Below are 21,008 nucleotides of genomic sequence, written 5' to 3'. Positions count from 1 at the left end.
TACATAAAACAAGCAGATAGACTGTTTGCTAAGTGTACAATGAACAGGCTTAATAAAGTAATTTCCTCTCACCTGTATTATCAGTTAAATTCTATCCAAATGAGTACACATTTATAAAACCCACAAACTAAATGTAAGGGTGAACTCTGAGATGACTGGGAAAAAGTTTCCCAATCAACCTATGGCAAAGTGTCCCGATCAACCTTAATTCACCCTATATAAAAAAAAACAAACATGTTTTTCGACTTACTGACTGATAAAGCATCCCTAAATTAAACCATCCTAGAATGTAGAACCCTGCAAAAAAATCCAAACATTAAATGAAATGTGTATTGTTATTATCATTATTGTGTTGTTTTATTTCTCTTTAATTATGGTTGTGGATTGTACAGCTACCTCACTGACTCTAATGTAAACCTCATAGTGTACATATAATAAACCATCACTGAAATTTAACCCAGGTCATTTGTACATCAAGTATCATACATATACATAGAGAGAGAAAACAGTGAGGCTCGCAATTGTTGTAATACACCATTTTCTTGTTTATAAATGAGGGTGAACGGTCACCATCCCATCTAGCTCATCAGCGTTCAGAGCTCATTTGAGGTAAACATGGAGAGTGGTGTCTGCACATCGTCACCGGTGCTTTGAGTATGAACAGTTGGCAGACTCTCATTCAGTATTTACACGTATTATGACAGTCGCCTATTTCCGCCGCTGCAGCAAGAGGAGGACACATTGCCACCTCTAGCCAGAAGAGGTGGATGAGCCAGTGGGGTATGATTATTCTCTATTACTAGGACATCTTACAAGTCACACACTCCTGTGGATGTAGCTGTCGTTTGAGTATTGGTGATCATCAAATACAATAGTGCAAAGTAGATTGCAAATGGTAGGTGTTAATGATCATCATCATGCAGTGGACACCTGGAGAAAACAGATAAATACACATCTTACTTTAAAAGCAGTTTTAAAAGCTGTTTCCAAAAAGGTAAGTGCCCATTTATCATGCACTTGGTATGTTAATTATATTGTCGACTACTTATATTACCATTTAATGGTCATTAGATTGAATTATCATATGCATAAATATGAAATTTGACCCAGTTTCAGGTCAAACACAGGGAATTATTGCTGTATTTACATTCACTGGAAAGCCATGTAGACAACTGTATCCAGCTAATATAATATGACGACGATGAGGGAATCCAAAAAGAAACTGAGGAACTGTACTTGTATACTCATTCGCCATTCATAAAGTTCAAATTTAACCTGTAAGTTTTATATGGCAAATACATTTACCACCATGAAACAGCTGGAATCTTTTGAAGGCCTAATAAACATTTTAAACAACCAAACAGCCAATTCATTTGTGCTCTTTTGACTTCAAGGAGAAAGCAAACAATCAATTTATGCATAGTTTTAATGAACATGACAAAGAAGTTTAAAAACTCTTTATAAATATCTGAAAACAAATAATGCAAAGACAGGAATTTAATACTTTATACAATAGAATTATCTAAACTAGAATCATTATCCATTTTATTTAAATTCAGATATGTGACCCTGGATCACAAAACCAGTCTTAAGTCGCACGGGTATATTTGTGGCAATAGCCAACAAAACATTGTATGGGTCAAAATTATTGATTTTTCTTTTATGCCAAAAATCATTAGGATATTAAGTAAAGATCATGATCAATGAAGATATTTTGTAAATTTCCCACCTTAAATATATAAAACATTTATTTTTGTGAGTGGATGCAGCACAATCACCAATAGAAATGGACAACTTTAAAGGAGATTTTCTCAATATTTCGATTTTTCTGCACCCTCAGATTCCAGATTTTCAGATAGTTGTATCTCGGCCAAATATTGTCCTATTCTAACAAACCATACATCAATGGAAATATTAGTTTTCAGATGATGTATAAATCTCAATTTAAAAAAAATTACCCATAAGACTGGATTTGTGGTCCAGGGTCACATATAGTGTTATACTCCGTGTCCTTAAATTCTTACTAAAGTAAACATGGCAGGCAGGAAGCAACATTACTGAGTTTGTCATTGTGCTTTGCTAAATTGTGTTAAATGAAATGATGTTCTGAAACAGATGGGCATAGAAGTAACAGGCATCTTATATAGCTCATAAGCCATATGTCATACAGTATTGTCAACTCAAATGTGTCTGTATAAGTCCAAACAACACATATTAGATATATAATACACTGAGAAAATAAAGTAAATGAAAAACTTTACATCATAATTTTTTTCTTCAAATAATGTGGTTTGAGGGCAAAAGACTTTTACTTTGAGGGCCCTAATCATTTAACATATTTACCACTAAATGTTGGTACTAAAAGGAGGGAATGCAAAATGTAAAGATTCAGGTTTAAAACCTTCAATGGTGAACAAGGCTCACTGGTAAACAGCAAAACTAGTTATTAACTACATATTTAAGAGGAGGATTAAGTGAGAACCAATTAAAATTATTGTGCTATCAAAGTCAATCTCAACAGGTCTGAGAACTTACTGAAGGTGCTTTTAAAATTAAACATACCTTTCTGTCTTTCTTACCTGAAAACAGAGTCACAGAGTGCTGGTGTTCACAATCAGTAATGAAGGAGACACTTTCTGGGTTTCCCCCTGAAGAATTTATTTGGCCCTTCAAGGATCTGATGTTGTGTCTCCCCTGGGAACATGAACCACACTTGCAGCTCACCGGCAAAAAACCTTACCACGGACCCTCTCGGGGGTCATCAGGTGTGGGAGGTGGTTCTGATTGTGCTTGTGACTGGACCCCTTTCCTTAATTACCATCCTGGGCAACTCCCTGGTGGTCATCTCCATCCGAGTCAACAGTCAGCTACAGACTATCAGTAACTACTTTCTTCTGAGTCTAGCAGTGGCAGACTTGATCTTGGGTACGGTGTCAATGAACCTATATACTGTATACGTAATCATGGGCCGTTGGACATTGGGACATTTAGCTTGTGATCTGTGGTTGACACTTGACTACGTAGTGAGCAACGCCTCAGTAATGAACCTGCTGGTCATAAGCTTTGACCGATATTTCTCAGTCACACGACCACTGACTTATCGAACAAAGCGAACTCCGAAGACAGCAGTGGTATTGATCGCTGTCGCATGGGTGGTATCATTTGTGCTATGGGGGCCAGCTATCTTGTTTTGGCCTCATGTGATGGGACGACCATCGGGGGCTGAAGCTCAGACCTGTTCCATCCCGTTCTTGAAGGTACCTCCACTAACATACGGTACGGCCATCGCTGCATTCTACCTACCCGTCAGCATCATGATCATTCTGTACTGGCAAATTTATTGGGAAATTGAGAACAGAGCGAAAGGACTTGCTAGTTTAGTTGGGTCTGTGAAAAGCACTAAAGGTGTTCTGGATGGGTTGGACAAACAATCAATGCACCAAACCAGTACCAAGAGCAACTTGAGTCACTCAAAGGAAGAAAATTCCTTAAAGGGACAAGGCTTTGCCAAAGGAATGTCAGCTGGGTGGTGTTTCAATACAACGAGAAACAAAACAGCAGCAATTTTGCAGAAGTCAGCTCATGAGAGTTGCAACAGCAGCTGGAACATTGGAGATGAGGATGATAGCACCTCGTCTTCTTCCACAGACGAGGAACATGAGCAGAACAACAAGGCAAAAGCACCTTCCTCCAATCCAGCAGCAATTAAGTTGAAGGACCTGCAAAGTAGATCAGGGGATACCAAGGCTGTGCAAGAACAATTCAACTCATCAGCTGAGCATCCCACCACACAGCTCCACTCAAAAACACCTAGAAAGTCAGAACAAAGCATTTGCCACCAGCTCAGAGCAAAACATCGCATCAGTGCGATCATTAAAGAAAAAAAAGCAGCCCGGACGCTAAGCGCCATCTTGTTGGCTTTCATCCTGACGTGGACGCCATACAACATCATGGTTTTAGCTTCCATTTCATACTGTGTTCCTGAAAAACTCTGGCAGCTGGGATACTGGCTGTGCTACGTAAACAGCACTGTCAACCCCATGTGCTATGCCCTCTGCAATGAGTCCTTCCGGGTCACCTTCAAGGCTCTGCTACTTTGTCGGCGTGGAGATAAACGAAAGTGGGACACAAACAGCTGGAATCGCCATGCCTCTGTGAGGCAGAATAAGTCTTGTACAGTGTAATTTTTCACTTTACCATTTGTCATTCCATGGTATGGGGGCCTTTAATTGATCCAAGATCAGAATACAGTGCTTCAATTGGCAGACAATAGTTTAAGGAACAACATAGGGTTTGTTTTTAACTCTGAATAGGCCTGAATTAACTTTTATAACTAAAATTGTGTGTGCCTCTGCTTTTACACAATATACTGTCATTGTGCAAAACTGCTTGAATTTGAATCTTATCAGACACTAATGAGAAGTTAACCTGGTGGTCATAGCTCTTTGGCTACATCAAAAGCTGTAATTGTACTTTGTTCACATCAGATAAAAGACCAAAAGTAATTGTGTCACTTGGAATTGCATTATGTATAGATGGAATAAATAAAGAAAACCATCCAGCAGCCACTGAAAAATTCTTTTGATGTCATTTTCAATGTGCTTATTAAATGGTACTTCTTAAAAATTTGCATGGAATATACATTTTGTAAATAGTAAATATTTTCGTTAATACACACAGAAATATGTTTTGAGCAATGGTTCTCAATCACGGGGCCTCAAGATGTCTTAAAGTGTTTCATTAAAAAACAAGACAAAATCTTTAAAATAAACTAAAATTCAAACTAATTCACCCCCAAACTTCTGGAATTCTACAATTTAATTAAGTTTATTTTATCTATGTATTTTTATCTATGGACAAAATCTATCAAAAAGGTGGTGTACCTATTGAACGTAAATGTCCACACAATACAGACACCAAACAAGCGAACAGTAAGTGATGAACAGTATACTCTAAACAAAACATGTATGGTTTGTGAAGGTTTTATTTTTCTAGAAAAAAAATTAAAAAAATTGTACCATACACCAAAAACAAAATGAATGAATCCCCCAAAAGAAAACTAACAAACAACAAAGAAAAAGGGGTAAAAACAAAACAATAAATGGCCACTTTCTCTCTAGATAAACTGTGTAGTTTTTAGAAAGATTCAGGTAAACTGTTATATTTGTTATATTTTAATAATAGTTAGTTGGCTGATACCATAAAGCTAAATTATCAAATATCCCATAATCCTTTACTATGCCTGCACTGTGAAAGTACAACAGAGTGAGTTTAAGCTAAATGTTGTGTGTTATGTATAAACAACTATGTAAGGTAAACATGCAGTAACTAAATTGAGAATGAAAAATAAAACAACGATAAGATCCTGTACATGTTATGAATGAGCAATAATTAATGTATCAGCACCTGATATAAGCCTAAACCTTTATGGAGGTCTGCCGCTATATTGAAACTGAAGACTTACAGAGTACACAGAACTCATCTCAGGTCAATTCATTTCTTCATTCAGTATACATTTACAAAGAACAGGGTTGAAAGAGCCAGCTGCATACACTGCTCTAGATTTATTCTTTAAACAAAGGAAGTTTTGGCTGGATTGCGAAATGGCAATAGAAGACAGGAAAATAGGGGAACATTTGAAGCAGGCTGTATATCTGCCTCAGCTTGCTCTAGGAAGTTAAACTAAGCTCTGGCAAATTTAGCAAATACCATACTTGCACATCTGTGTTGTATTGAATTTAGCACTGGGTCACTTGAACAAACTTCCTTCACTCCTAGAAGTCAATCCTTTAAGTTAAAGGGACAGTTCAACCGATAAATTCTGTCATCATTTACTCACCCTCATGCCGCTCCAAGCCTGGCTTATGACTTCATTTCTTCTGTGGAACACAAAAGATATTTTGAAGAATGTTGGGAAAAAGTCTTTTTTTTTGGTCCACACAATGGAACTTGATCGTCCTCAAAACTGAGACATTCCTCAAAATATCTTCTGTTATGTTCTACAGAAGAAAAAGAGTAATGACGATAATTTCATTTTTGCCATCCCTTTAAGGGACGGCTATTTTATCCAGTTTTCTTAAAACATGTAGATTAAATGGCACACATCTGATGCCATAAAGTCGCCAATAAAGACCCCCAGATTAAAGGACTGAGAGTAAACTTTCAGCAAAACAATAGTGAAATCAATTTAACAGATAACCAAGCCTGTGACACTCACAAAGTCCTTCTGGCATCTCTATTCATCAGTGGTGGTTTGTGGGTATAAATGTATTGTTTTTTTTTCCTAGAAAAATTATTTGTGTAAACGTGTTAACAGTAGACATACAGAAGCAGAGCTTTTTTGTTTTTGAGTGCCAGAAGAACCTTTGCTCACTCCTACCAATTGGCAATTTAATTTTAATCTGATAAATGAATACATATGAGTAAAATGCCTATGTAATATATGTATGGCTGTAATCAATGAAATGTAAATCACAGTAAACATGATAATTATGGCATTTAAGTTTTTTGTCCTCATATTTCCTTAAACTAGATAAATGTTCATGTTCTTACTCAACAGCAAATGTTCCGGAATTACCTGGAAAGAGATTTAACATTCTTGGTAGAATCTATCAAACTATAAACACTGACAAACTGATTTCAGCGTGGTCTGTAATATTGTTCTAACTACCCTCAATTAACTGCAAACAATTATTATATTTTCTGGACGTTCTTTTAAACTGGACTATCTTTTTCAGCCCTCTCTCCCTCATTGCTTTACCCGACATCTTAAATAAGCATCTTTCTCTAAATTTGAACTGCTTTCTGAACACCTTAAGGGCACCCTAAAAAAGCAACAAAAAATAACAACAATATAAAAATATAATTTAAAATCACTACCTTTACCTGCACCATTAACCCATTAGTTAGTAAAGAGCTCACACACCGACTGCTAGACTCTGTGCTTCAGTGGCATATGCAGACGCTATCATCACAGGGGGGAAAAAATCCCCAAGCAACTCCCATCATAATAATGAACCATTTCTATAGTTTAAGATCTTAAATACAACACACCTTTATATGCTATACAAATATATAAATATACAAAAACACATTAGTTTCTTTTTCGCTTATTATGAACAAGCATTGGCATGCTGATTGGTTTCAACTATTCCTCTCCTTGATAAGCATATTTTGTCAGAGTATTTTGGATATGGCTGAGTATGCAATATTTATTTTGGCTGATATAAGCTGCATTTTATTATTTGTTAACTGTTAAACAGTGTCTGCAGAAACGGGTGGAAATATCAGGTCTAATATGAGCAGGAACTCCAAAACAGAGTCATAATATTCTCATAGTGACTTCCTCCAAGTATGTACTGCTGAAAGGGTCAGGAGAGTTTGTGTTTGGCATGGCGGTATTGTGTTCGTTGTGGTGGGCCAATAGTTGAAAACAAAGAGCAAGGGTAGTTTGAAACTTGGAACTGTGTAACAGTCATACTGAGATCAAACCTGCTGAGATGTAAATGAGGAATAAGAGAAGGAGGCTCTCTTTCTCACTTCCTCTCTCTTTCTCACCCGCTATTTGTGTCTGAGGGCCTGGGTGAGGTGGTAGTCCCTTTTCTGTTTCAATACAACTTCTGTTCGACCTATTTTGTTTGCTTAAATCAAACAAACAAATCTTGGAAGGAACTATGTGATCGAGGATCTGTCTTTCCCAAAGGACCATCACGAGGGCGGAGCATTCTGATTCTGGTATATGGAGGCCTTCTCTTTCAGGAGGGCCAAACACAGATGACAACTCCAACTTCCTGTAAAGCAAAGCACAAATCTGTGATTTAGCACTACGCAAGTCACTTCTATGTGCTTTGAGCATTCATCAAAAATTGAGTGGTCGGTAAGTTTAAAAAAAAAGTCCCTTATGCTGCATTTACACACCAAAAGAGTATTATTGTAAAATACTAAATACAATTTTAAATAACTGTTTTCATATATTTTAACATCTAATGTATTCCTGTGATGATAAATCTGTATTTTCAGCAGCCATAACTTGTCTTGAGTGGCGCATTGGTCCTTCAGAAATCATTCTAAAATGCTGATTTGATGCTTGAGAAACATTTCTTATTATTATTATTTATTTGAAATAGAAATCATTTGAAATATAAATGTTTTACTGTTATTTTTGAAATCTCACAGACCCTAAACTTGAACGGCAGTGTATGAGCCATTAGTGCATGTTGCTTTACCTTCAGGGGGTTCAGACATGGGGGGCGAGAGGCAGTACATGTGATAACCTCGGTCACAATCATCACAGAACAACAGCTGGTCCTGTGAAAAAGCATACTAAATTACAGAGAATCCAAATAGGCATCATAAACCGAGGGAGCGAACAATTTCGACACAAGATTAGTTTTCCTTAAAGCTGCACTATGTAACATTTTTGTGTTTAAAATTTACAAAATGTATACGAGCGAGTACATCATGACTACATTTTTCCAAACCGTGTTTTGTCTTATCCTGAATCACTGCGGTATAAGTGTTTATATTCAGACTATTTTAGACCACTGCGGAGTAGCCCAGTACCTGCGTGACTCATCATAGACACAAACAGAGAGAAGTAGCTTTGTTTAGTAACCGCTACAGTGCCAACAGTTACATAGTGCAATTTTAAGGACGTTAAGTAAATTTATTTGTTAAATATGATCATATTTGTAACTCAAAAATAGTCACAAAACTTATTACGGTTTTTGAGTCAACAAATAAAAAGTGTGCGTTACATTTCATTTTGCTTTCAATTTATTATTTACAGAACACTGAGTACTTGGATACCACAGCAAAAGTTACTAGCCTAACTTTTTTAATTTAAAAAAATTATAAGCATAGATAAATATACAATAGAACAAATATAAGAATAAAATAAAAAGTGCTTGAAGATTTTCAGGTAGGTCTAACAGTATTCAGGTACAGAAGTCAACTATGATCCGTTACACCCCTACTACACAGTGGTAAACAAACTCACATCATTTTCTGATGTTCCACATATGTTACAGCATTTGCATTCAATGCACTGCCAGCGATAGGTTTTCACAGCAGCCATCATCACTGGAGTGAACTGCAGACATGAAGGGTGACCTGAGAACGAAGAACAGATTAATAATCATTTGGTCAAGAAAATCAAAAGCAGCAAGCAGGAGAAAGTGTGAGTGTTTGTTTGTTTTACCAGAACGACCACAGTCTGAGCAGGACACAAGCTCTTCTGATTGGCCAGTTTTCTGGTTCAGGTTGGAATCTCCCAAACAGAAGTCACAGTAGTTGTTCGGCAGAGCCAAACCATCTGGGCCCTTCTTTGGAGCTGCCCGAGAGAGAGAAAGAGAACAAAGAATACCCAACATTACTCCAATATTACTTCAAAACACACCAATCAGTGTTCATTGAAAATAATACAATCCAACACTGTCCCTAGAAGCTAAAACATCTATTCAAAACCTAGTTAGCTGCCTTGTAGAAGGGACTACGAGATGCTGCCTATGTAGAGCTAACCATTTAAGATGGCGGGCAAGGTACCCCACTAGGTTTTAAAATAAAGCCATTCTGTCAATACTTGAGTTTAATCTATAATCAGTTTTATTGGCTATATATTGACTAAAATATTTCATGACAATCCCAAGTGAGACAAAGTTAAATGGCCTCTGCTTATTTGGCTACCAGAGTCTGTGTAACAACAACAACAACAACAACAACAACAACAACAAGCACGATCAATTGCTTACTCTTTGGTTCGTCCTGTTGGGGTGGAGTTGGTTCGCGAATGTCCATCTCATCTTTCTCCTCCCCCTCCTCCTCGGCCAAGTGAGAGTGGGCGTAATGATAACTGAGACCAGGCCTGTTCTTATAGCGCTTCCCACAGACTACACACACACAGAGATCAAAATGACAGTTATAAGTGCCCTCAGTGGTCATATGCACCGAAACATCATGTTCTTCAGCACATGGGGCATGACTGCTTCACACCAAAAGCTCTCTCTCATGCATGCACCTATATTATCATGCCCACATGCTTGCTACTGGACAGTTAAGAGATCATTCCACCGCTCCTGATCTTCATTAATTCTCGTTCTTCAACACCATGGCAAATGTTAATATGTTTACTCAAAAGATCACTTAAACACAGGGTTCCTACACATTTTCCATTTCAAAAATCTTTCTGTAGATTTTTCAGACCATATTTAAAATAAATCAATCATGCAGCATTATTTTCAGCATTTCATTTGGTATAGTAAAGTCATCTGTAAACATTCTTAATTTCCCTCTTTTTCCATTGGTTTTCTCAAAGTGATGTGCTTACATGATGAGAAGAAACCGAAAACACTGCATATCTTCCCCTCTGACACATCAGTTTGATACTTTAATCGTGGTTTGATGTTGAATGATCACCAAACAGCAAAGTACAGATCGTGGCACATGCACATTCGATTAGTGAAGTTCAAAAGAGACTCGCTTATGTTAAAAGACAGGCTTTGCAAAATGAAAATGTGTGCCTTGAATTTATTCAATTGTGTTCAACAATCACTAAACTTTTGCCATGAAAACAACGCATGTATGAAACATTTTTTAGAAATTCTTAATTTTATATTTTAGAAAACTGAATCGGGCCAATAGTCTGGAAACACAAATATTTTTCCATATTCTGTTTTCTTTTTTCCATGCTTTTCCAGACCTAGAAATGACTCAAATTCCATACTTTTCCTGCGTAGGAACCCTGTAAACAACAGCGATAGTTCACCACAAAATAATCATTCTGTTATTTATTTAGCCACGTCGTTCCAAAATGGTATGACTTATTTCCTTGCACACAACCAAGTAGCCTTTTTCCATATAGTGGACGCAAATAGTTACCAACCACGATTGGTCCCCAAATTCAATTTCATTGTATGAAGAAGAGCAGCTTTGTCATTGTTAAGCCAGGTTCACACTGTACGATTTTGGCCATGATTTTGCCATCGGAGACAAATTTAGCAAATCCTAAAAGATTCCTCTGATTGTAGTTTTCAATTAAATTCTGGCAGTGTCAGAAGTCAAGGCAGTCATGCAGCATGACTTCTCCTCCGACCACTGTCAAATCAAAAACCAATAGGCGCGCCGAACCTGATGATGCAATTAGTGCGACAACAAACCACCGCTTGCTCCACGGACACACACACACATCTTAAATTTTTTGTCTTTTCAAGATTTTAGTTTTTCTTTGCTAGCCACCATTTCAATCCTGCATGTAATACAGCTCACAATCATCATCTGTACACCATCATCTGTAGACTGTACACCAGTCAAGTAAGCATTAAGGTACAAGAGGCTGTGCTGTATCGTGAATAAGTCACGGCTGAAGGGCGTTGCAGGCACGCAGGCAATTATTTACTTATTGACGATACAGCACAGCCTCTCGTACCTTATTGCTTACTTAACTGGCGTACAGTCTGACATTAATGACATCTGAGATCCCATAGTGTGGCATGACTTATACTGGGATCATGTTCGTATAGTCTGACAAGCAATAATCATAAAGGACCATTATAAATTGTACAGTGTGCACCGCAGCTTTAGACAACACCTTTACTGTTGCACACTAGAAAGTTATTTGGTCTGAACGACATGGTGAGTGCATGATGACAATTATCACTTTTGAGTGAACTATCCCTTTAAAACCGTAAGCATTTCAGGGAAATTGGATTGATCAATCCTTGAGCAACTTAAAAACAGAGGCACTATTTGAATCTAATCAGAAAAGGAATGAGAAAAACAGGGAGCGACCTCAAGGTGAAGAGAAGGATGAGCATTACAAGCAGCAATGAAAAGAACTAAAAAAACAGAGACAACACAGAACAAGTAATGAAGAACAAAGAGGTGAATAATAGAGGTTATATAAAAAGCAGCAATTTACATGTCAAAAACGATTTCTAAGTATTAACTGGGGATGGGATATTTCAAAGTATTGTGATTTTCTTGTGTGTGACAAAAACAGCCAATTTAGGTTTGTGGTTTCCCCGGTTCCCACAACAATTTTGGGAAAAAAGGAGATCAGAGAAAGTGTGTTAGAAGGAGAAATGTTCAGTAGAATTATTTTTTTTGGCCAAAAATCTGAATGAGCTAAGAATATAATTGTGCAAAGCACCAAAGCCTAATGCAGATAAAAGAAACGCAAGAGAAAAAGATCGTAATGCATCACAGTTGATTAACTACACACTAAACAAACAAATTGCAATAATGTTCTATTGTGACCTAGATATGTATATACACTACAGTTCAAAAGCGAGTTACTGTTTTTGAAAGAATACTTTTATTCAGCAAGGATGCATTAAACTGATCAAAGTGAGACTTATGAAATATTACATTATGAAATATTTCTTTTTGAAATAAAGGCTACATTGACATCAACATTGAAAATAACAAGAAATGTTTCTTAAGCATTAAATCAGCATATTACAATGATTTCTAAAGGATCATGTGACACTGAAGACGTGATGCAAAGCTGGATTTTCAGCATACTTTCTCCTAAGAATAAAATACATTTTTAGAATATATTAACTTAGTTAATATTTAAATTGTTGATATTTTACAATTTTACTGTATTTTTGATCAAATAAATGCAGCCTTGGTGAGCATATATAGATACTTCTATAAAAATAAAAAATAAAAACTTTTGAACAGTAGTGTAATATTGTATCAGCAGGTCGCTGCTGATGACGAATCATAAGATGCATGCAAGTAAATTGTTAGTAACAGAGTTGCTGTAAGTATAAAGTGCTTTTCAAACAGTTCACAATTTGAACTCCTCAGACTGTGAAGTTATATCGAGTCATGCTGCAGAGAAAAACCCTCTTGAACGTGTCTGAACATTTCACCTGGCCCGGAGGCAGTACAGCTTGTTTAGGGGGGAAAAATAAATTAACTCTGTGGAAAAAGTCTTCATCTGAAGCTGCTGTCACACTTAATCCTGTCCAGTTTTTCTTTAAAAAATAAATAACCCCTAATTTCAAATAAAAAGTTCAGTACATTCTTGTCAGGCACAAATCATGTTTGCAATGCACACAAAATAAAGAAAGCGGAAAACCAAGACATGAGCGGTAGGGGAAGGAGAAGAAAAAGACAGAATCAGGGAAGGAGAACTAGACGGAAAGAGAGAGAGAGAAAGAGAGCAATATACCTCTTTCAGAAGATTTTGAAATATGCTTTTGTTTGAAAGTGTCTGAAAGAGAGAGAAAAAGAAAGAAAAAGAGAAAGAAGAGACAGAAAGACTCACAGACTGAAAACAAGAATCAGGAAATCAGGAGAAATAAACTCAAAGAACATTTGCATCACAGTATCATGACACATTTAAGAGACACAAATGCAGAGAATAGAGATCCAGAACTACGAAAGTACAACATGAAATTGGAAATCAATTGGACATCAAGTATAAATTGTCCTCTGGTTTACAAGATAAAGATAACTAGTTTAACCAGGCTAGATGTGTGATTGGTAAACCAAAGCATACAGAATAGTAGGCTTTTTGAGATGTTTTCAATAAAAAATAGCATTTTTTTGTACTTCTGGCTTTCATGAATAGACAAGAAAGTGCTGATTGTAAATGATTCTCAAGTTTAGTATGTCAGATACAGTATAGCTCAGCCTTTTTATAGCAAAGAGAAGTCGATCTCCAGATGAGATCACCGAGAGGTCAGCGGGCTGAGTCATGTGGTTCCCCTGAATGCCATATATGACTCACTGTCACAGGCGTACGGTCTGTCCCGATCTTCCAAAGCTGCTGCTGCTTCCAACTTCTTCCGTGCGCTGCTGACACCACCACGACCCTGTGTAACCATTATCATCATCATCATAACTATAACCTTTTACAGGTGTTTTGCCTAACATAGACCAGGGGATGGGGAACATCGGTCCTGGAGTGCCGCTGTCCTGCAGAGTTTAGTTACAACCCTAATCAAACACACCTGAACAAGGTAATCAATGTCTTCAGGATCACTAATGCCGAGTTACCACTGAATGATTTTAGGCCCGATTTTCACTCGCCGACAGGTTTTGTGAGATCGCCGACAAATGCCTGAAATCATAGGCAAATCGGTGCTTGTTCACGCTAGTTGTTAATAATTGTGAATTATCAAAGACCAGATCTGAGAGAGTCGCCGACGCCCGTGAGATATTTTGCATGCTAAATATCTGGACCTGTCGGCGATTCAAAATCCTGTTGTGTGAATGTGTTCTGACTGAAAACTACATCGGCGATGACCATCGGCCAATGAGAGAGCAAGAAACAGGACAGCGGGATGCTCGGGGAGGAGTTATGGACCAGAATATCATTATTTTAATAGATATATTTTCAATTATATCAAACAGAAACAAAGCACAAACATTGCTTGACCAGCAGCAACAGCAGCACATTGCAAAATTATTTATTTATCCCCAACTCTCTTTGCAGAACACACAAGCCTTGCTCCTCTCGTCTCCCCAACCATTTCCTCCTGCATAATCTGTTTTTGTTCTTTTCGCTGCAAATCAGCGCAGAGACCATTTGGATCGCAAATCTTCTTGCAGGCTATCATTTTTAATAACAATTTCAGTCTCGCGCGAGAACTCCGGTCTCATGCACGCGTGATCTTGCGTTATTTCCTTATCACTTCTCGTCTGTGTTTGTGTGTGAAACGTAGTTTGCGGACCAGCCAGAAGTTGTCGGCGATTCTTTCTTTTGTAAAGTCATGCAGTGTGAAACCTCCTGTCACCGATCCATCGTGCAGTGTGAACACATCAGCAACTGAATGTTACCCGAGATAGTCGTGCAGTGTGAAAAGAACAGTGACCCGACTACTTTGAAAATCGTGCAGTGTGAACTTGGCAGGTGAGTTTAAAAAAAAGAAAAAAAAAAAAAAGAAAAAAAAAAAGAGCTTAACTCAGCTTAACTCTGCAGGACAGCAGCCCTCCAGGACAGTAGTTCTCCATCCCTGACAGACTATGTATGTGTACATGATATTTACAAGAATTTACAAGCACAAGTTTAGAAGATCAAGATCTCACCTTTCCCTTGCCTTTCCCCCTTCTCTTCGGAGTATCTTCCTCATAATCTTCATCGTCAAGATCATCTAGAAAATCATCTGGCTCCAAAATTCTCTACACACACACACACAAAATGGTGACAATAAATCAGACAGAATAACCAAGCAAGGTGAGATTTCAACAAAAACGGTGTGACACCCTAAATCCAAATCATCACTTGTTCTCAGTACCTTTCGGACCCTGCTGCTGGAGTTTAGTGCCCCGGTGGAGAGCTCTGTAGAGCTGGGCTCATCCTCCCCTGTGCGGAGCTCCAACCCTGACCTTTTATCCAGTGGCTCTCCTTTCAAAAGAGCCTCTAAGCTGCTTCCATCACTGGAGAAAACTTCCTTCTTAAGCCCCAGATCCAGCTCTGAAACATACACACGCACATTCACATCCATAGGCAACTGCACAGAGATGGATAGAAATATCACCAAAACATACAGAAATCTAAATGACATGAAAGTGAAACACATAAATACCTAGACACAAATCTATGAACGGGCTACACACAGGGAATTACAAACAACGATGTTACAAACATCTCTTCACTGTTACTAACAGTCTCTCACAGAGGAAGTGAGTGGCTGCATACCGGGCTTTAGAGATGGGAAGGATAGACGAAGGTCCTCTGGAGGGAGAGCTCTCCTCTTCTTTCTCCAGCGACGTGCTGGATAAGTGTACAACTGACCTGGGGCAACACCTTTGGTGAGAGTGAGATGAAAAAGACACATGCAATCAGTCATGTCTTATGTTTAATTTTTTTTTGTAAAATCGGTGCCCCTCAGATATGCATCACACACTTACAAGTAGTTCAAAATGCTGCAGCACGGCTTCTCAAAGGGAAGCGTAAAAGTGAACGCATTACACCGGTTTTGATCTCATTTCATTGGCTACTGGTTAAATACAGAATTGATTTTAAAGTTTTGTTATTTGTTTTTAAGTCTTTGCAGAACCAGGCTCCATAGTACCCATCTGAACTACTACATCTGCCCGGAGTCAAGATCACTCAGATCGGGGGACTCTGATCTACTATCTGTTCCTAGAACTAGACTTAAAAATAGGGGTGATCGTGCTTTTGCGGTCATCGGCCCCAAGTTATGGAATAGCCTACCGCTACCGGCTTACATCAGATCCGCCCAAACTTTGTCAATTTTTAAATCCACTTTGAAAATGTATCTTTTTTCAATTGCTTTCAATACATCTTGATTATCTTTTTTTCTTTTTTTTAACCTTAGTTCATAGGTTTTCCATTTTTATTGTTCTTTAATTTGCTTTACTGTTTTATATGTTTTCTATCTTATTGTTTGTTTCCTTGGCTTTTGTAAAGCACTTAGGTCAACACCAACACCAACATCAGGTTAAACGTGCTATACAAATAAAATTGGATTGGATTGGATGTTTAATCCTCATCCTTCCCTCGGGTCATTTTGACCGATAATCATTTTGGAAAAAAAATGTAGGCTAAAAACAATTGAGTGTTAATTGGAGAGGTCCAAACGTAAAGAGAGAGAGGGGTGCATTTCAGATAGCTCTCGAACACTGAATTGATTCCTCTTTCACATTTCCTTGCCCTTGAACAAACAAAATTATGTCAAAATAACTGTCCAAATACCCGCCTCGGCAAGTATTCTCTCGGTTATGTCATAAGTGAACAGTTGAGAAGGAAACCGGATGTTTGTCAGTTTTTTCAGTCCATATATATATATATAGTAGGTCAAAAATATATTTATACAACATTTAAATGTTAGTTTTTTAATCCTGTGATATTAATATTTAGGCCTATATCCACACTTATGACATTTCACTGGCTTTGGTATCAATTAATTTTGGTATTTTAACAACTCAAGTTGTTATTTTATTTTAACAAATGCAGAGAAAAGAAAAGAAACCCTGTTCTGTAAACTGATCACTGTGACTGAGTGTGTCCCACCTGGTCCTCTGTGTCGTTTCTCCATCCAGAAGTAGCAGTTGCTCTGGGCAACACCTGTCTGAGAGTCGAGGAAAGGCATCCTCACGCTCCTCTCTGCGCACAGACGGGCATTATAGTTGTGACACTGCTCCATAGCGTCCCTGTAATACTGCTCACCCAGCCTTCAGACAGAGCAAGAGAGACAATAAATGCAACAGCTTGAATCAAAACTAACATTAACCAGAGGTGCTTTCTGAAACTCACACAGAGTCTAGAGAAGCCATCTTCTGTTGGGCAAAAGCGATAGCGTGTCACTGCCACCCTGAAACCAGCTCAACCTTGTTCAGCTTACCCGCCCGTGAGTGTTTGTATGCAGCGGGAGGTCTTGCAGGCATGCAGCCCAGTCATTGTAACTCTCTCACTCCAGCCACTTAGCAGGTGCCGATCCCGCCCGTCACCCCGGCAACCGCTAAGAGCCCCGGAGAGAGCGCACAGGCTAGCTAAAGCCTGTGAGATTAGAGCACAGACGGGCGTTGATTTCACAGAGGATGAAACAAAAGCTTAAAGCTTTGCTGTGTTAGAACCAAGAGCTCTGAGGGGTTTAGAGCCCAGACAACGAAACAGCCCTGGGATGATTGCCTGCCTCCAAGACGCCAAAACACAGAGCTACAGCTTCAAAAGGCACTTGCTCAAAGGGGATTCACATTCCACAAACCAGCAACTCGGACAACGTTAATACCTGCTATTAAGATCCACCTTGTGGACAGCACTAAATACAGGTGTAAATGGGGTCCACTGTTTTGTGAACCAATGAATCAGAAATGTGATCACACTGAAATGGTAGAGTAAACATGAATGCTTTCATCCTAGATAACAGCAAATGACTGCCTATTCACCCATCAACCTGCTAAAATGTTAAGATTTAATCAGAATTGTGCAGCTCTTGCATGTGCTTTTCCAATTTTCTAAGTTATCACCCGAGGCAGATCTTAAAACCAAGTGTAAACAGGGTCAAAGTCAGACACCAGACCTTTAAAAAAAGAAAGAAAAAAAGACTGCATTCATGAGGCTAACACAATTACTAACCCTACATGCTAAAGCACTCATAGCAGTGTTGTTTTTGTAAACTAAAAATAGACTAAAAATTGTTTTAGTTAACTGAAATAATCTGGAAATAAAATAAAATAAATATTAGATGAAAAAAATTATACCTTAACTGAAATGAAAAAAATAAATGTTGCCTTGGCAACTAACTGAAATAAAATAAGTTGAAGTACTAAAATGACTAAAACTGAAATAAAATAAATTAAAGCCAAATAAAAAACATAACAAAAAGCACAACAAAATGACAAACTAAAATGAAAATGAAAACTAAACTAAATGTAAAAAATTCATATTAATAAGAAACTATAATAGTACATGAATAATACTAAAATAAGAGTGTCTGATAGATCAATAAGTGTTTGATACTGCAAAATTAACTCTACTAGTGGACAAATTGTGTAAGACGTGTAGGCTATTGCTTGGTGTTCACAAGATCACAGACAATTTAAAAGAAACTAGGGATGGGCACTTTTGTCAACTTCTCATTTCGATCATTGATAGGTCTCAATATAGGCTACTCGGGGCGGGGCGTGTCCGTCATGGAGATAATGAAAATATTTTAAGACTGTTACAAAAATGTATGTTGACAAATAAAAATATGACATGAAAACATGTCTATGAAAACATAAACATACGACTAGAAAAAAAATAACTGATAGATTATGATGCATCAATTTTTTTCCCAGTCAATAATATCGGGCATTGTATTTGAGCTGAAACTGTGAATACACACCACCCTGCAGAGATTTGCTAGAGGGTTAATAAACTCAACCAAACGCATCCTATATTAGATTATTCAGATTTATACCCATTACAACTTAGGCTACATCTGCACAAAAGGACGCGAATGGCGCACATGAACTTGACCGTGCTAGTCTGATGTCTAACTCTTGTTGTGGATTCCCTTAACAGCGCACTGATACATGAGCAACTAAAGTACAAACAATTTACAACATTCTAAATCTATTGCAATCGTGTTCTCATTATAATGCTTTGTATATGACATATTGGCGCTGCGCATCTTGCACTTAACTGTATTTCATGATCAAACTGATTCCAGGCATCACTGCCTTTCAAATCCAGTTTCACTTTATTTCGCCGGTGTGGGGGGTGTGCTGGCCAATCAGACCTCCGGTACCGCCCAAAATGCCGCAATAACCAATCAGAAAAATAGACTAATATATTTTTTAAGTCAGGGCGATCATCGTTTCATGATCGATCGATCGTCGCTGTCAAGTCTGAGTACTTGTGTTGAACGCATTGACAGATCTTAACACCTCTACTGAGGCTACTAAATCAAGTTTAATTCAATTCAATTCAATAATTTAGGAAAATATTTTATCAGTAAGAGATGAGTGTCAAAGTAATGTCCATATGGCAGTAATATACAGCTATAAGATAATACAGGTTGTGTACGTACTCAGTTAGCATACACAATGAACGTGTTAGGCAGCAGTTACAACTTGTATACAATTTAAGGATAATATTAAAATAAAAGGATAATATTTGATAGTTTTTTTTTTAATGTCGATCCAAAGTTGGTGTCATCTGAATTCTTCGCAATTATCGGCATCGCCTGAAACCATAAAAATAACTCACTCACCATTTCAACTTCCCTTCATCTAAAAATACATTTCAGTCAGAGCAATATATTTGGTTATTAACAACAGAATTATATGAAATTGACAGATAGATGTAACCTGCTTCAAAATAAGTGGCATAAATCAGTCTTTTATGTTCAGATCCACACATGACAAGTGAAATAAAAAAAAAACAGCTGGTGCTTCCACAACTGAAGACCAGAATAACCAACCACAGCACTGACAAACAACTGAAACAAACAATTGAGCGCTTAACATGGTTCCCGCGAAACTTTATGACACAATGTCATTAGCACACTCATTAGAGGAACAGAAAAAGCCTCCAACATGCGTTGCTCCCTGATCATGCTGAAAGACGGAAGCTAAATGAAGCATTCACACCAGCGGGACACAGCAGCTGCTAGTACAGCTAACTTAACCAGAGCTCGGATAACCTTGTCAAACACGTGTATCTAAGCTCTCTTTCAGCAAATAATGGAAATGCCCATCACGTTGCATTTTTACTTCAGCTACATATCAAATTTCAACATGAAAAGCTCATATGTAGTCAAATAAGTATGAAAAATACTCACAGCTTGACAACATTCTCCACCACCGCCGCCATCTTGGCTCTACTGAGCTGCTTGCAGGGGGTGATCTGCGCTTGCGCAGAATGAAGGACCTTAGAGGAAGGTCACGGGTCACGGGCGTTCAGGAGGCGTGCGCGTGAAGGCAGAGATGAAGGTTCTTTTCATGTTCAAATATAGACAGTAGGCAAGGCCGCATTAATGCACGGGCTTACCTGGGCTGAAGCCCAGGGGCCTCCCAAGTTCAGGGGCCTCCCATGTTCAGGTTCATGATGAGCTGAAAAGGTCATATTGTTTTAACTTGTCAGATTTTGTCGCTAGTCGCTTGTGGGCGTTGGTAGTGCTGTCGCTCTAATGTTATTGTTATGGTGCGTTCACACCAAACGCGAATAGAGCGTCTGGCGCGAGTGATTTCAATGTTAAGTCAATGCAAAGACGCGTTTATGCGCGTCTAGAGGTCCCGCGGCGCGAATGAGGCGTTTAGATTGCTCGTCTGGCCACATTTATACAAAACACCATTACAAGTGATATTATACAACTATATCATTTTAATTTGACTAGGAATTAGGCTCAAAAGAAACAGTATGCTGTTGGGAGTGTTTTTATATTACCACACAGCAGTGTTCAGTGGATTAAATAATTTACTAGATTAACGATCGATCAATCTACAAATTAAACTCACTCATACTGTCATAAATTACTAAAACGTCATCCGAATTTGACAAATAATCAATTTTCTTGTCCCTAATAGTCAACATAATGCAGGGG

The 21,008-nt window shown here is 38.0% G+C and overlaps 2 protein-coding genes across 5 annotated transcripts; one reads left to right on the top strand and one right to left on the bottom strand.

Annotated features, from left to right (window-relative positions):
- Positions 1–1,496: 1,496 nt before the first annotated feature.
- Positions 1,497–4,197, top strand: chrm1b (cholinergic receptor, muscarinic 1b). The gene has a single exon (XM_084115201.1). It carries the CDS (start codon positions 2,703–2,705, stop codon positions 4,182–4,184), a length of 1,482 nt encoding a protein of 493 aa, XP_083971327.1. The 5' UTR covers positions 1,497–2,702; the 3' UTR covers positions 4,185–4,197.
- Positions 4,198–4,966: 769 nt separating this feature from the next.
- dpf2 (double PHD fingers 2) lies at positions 4,967–20,308 on the bottom strand. Of its 4 annotated transcripts, XM_084115422.1 has the most exons (13): positions 20,247–20,290; positions 17,234–17,476; positions 16,991–17,151; positions 15,653–15,760; positions 15,249–15,427; positions 15,040–15,132; positions 13,739–13,823; positions 13,178–13,219; positions 9,750–9,887; positions 9,200–9,331; positions 8,999–9,111; positions 8,226–8,307; positions 4,967–7,790 (listed from the first exon to the last, which is right to left on the bottom strand). In XM_084115422.1, exons 2-13 carry the CDS (start codon positions 17,251–17,253, stop codon positions 7,708–7,710), a joined length of 1,236 nt encoding a protein of 411 aa, XP_083971548.1. In that variant the 5' UTR covers positions 17,254–17,476; positions 20,247–20,290; the 3' UTR covers positions 4,967–7,707. The 4 variants fall into 4 exon arrangements, with proteins under 4 accessions (XP_083971548.1, XP_083971547.1, XP_083971550.1 ...); XM_084115421.1 differs by lacking the exon at positions 17,234–17,476 and having other exon boundaries at positions 20,247–20,308; XM_084115424.1 differs by lacking the exon at positions 13,178–13,219.
- Positions 20,309–21,008: the final 700 nt, after the last annotated feature.

The sequence above is a fragment of the Abramis brama genome (assembly GCF_963993115.1).
Source record: "Abramis brama genome assembly, chromosome: 5".
Lineage (NCBI taxonomy): Eukaryota > Metazoa > Chordata > Actinopteri > Cypriniformes > Leuciscidae > Abramis > Abramis brama.
This window is presented reverse-complemented; position numbering and strand designations above follow the sequence as displayed.

Bases quoted from the DNA above. Each gene is read 5' to 3' on its own strand.
- chrm1b (XM_084115201.1), top strand. From the start codon at position 2,703: ATGAACCACACTTGCAGCTCACCGGCAAAAAACCTTACCACGGACCCT.
- dpf2 (XM_084115421.1), bottom strand. From the start codon at position 20,278: ATGGCGGCGGTGGTGGAGAATGTTGTCAAGCT. The intron at 8,308-8,998 runs GTGAGTTTGTTT...GCTTTTTCACAG, and splicing joins GTGGAACATCAGAAAATGAT to GACCAGCTGTTGTTCTGTGA. The intron at 7,791-8,225 runs GTAAAGCAACAT...TTTGCTTTACAG, and splicing joins CATGTCTGAACCCCCTGAAG to GAAGTTGGAGTTGTCATCTG.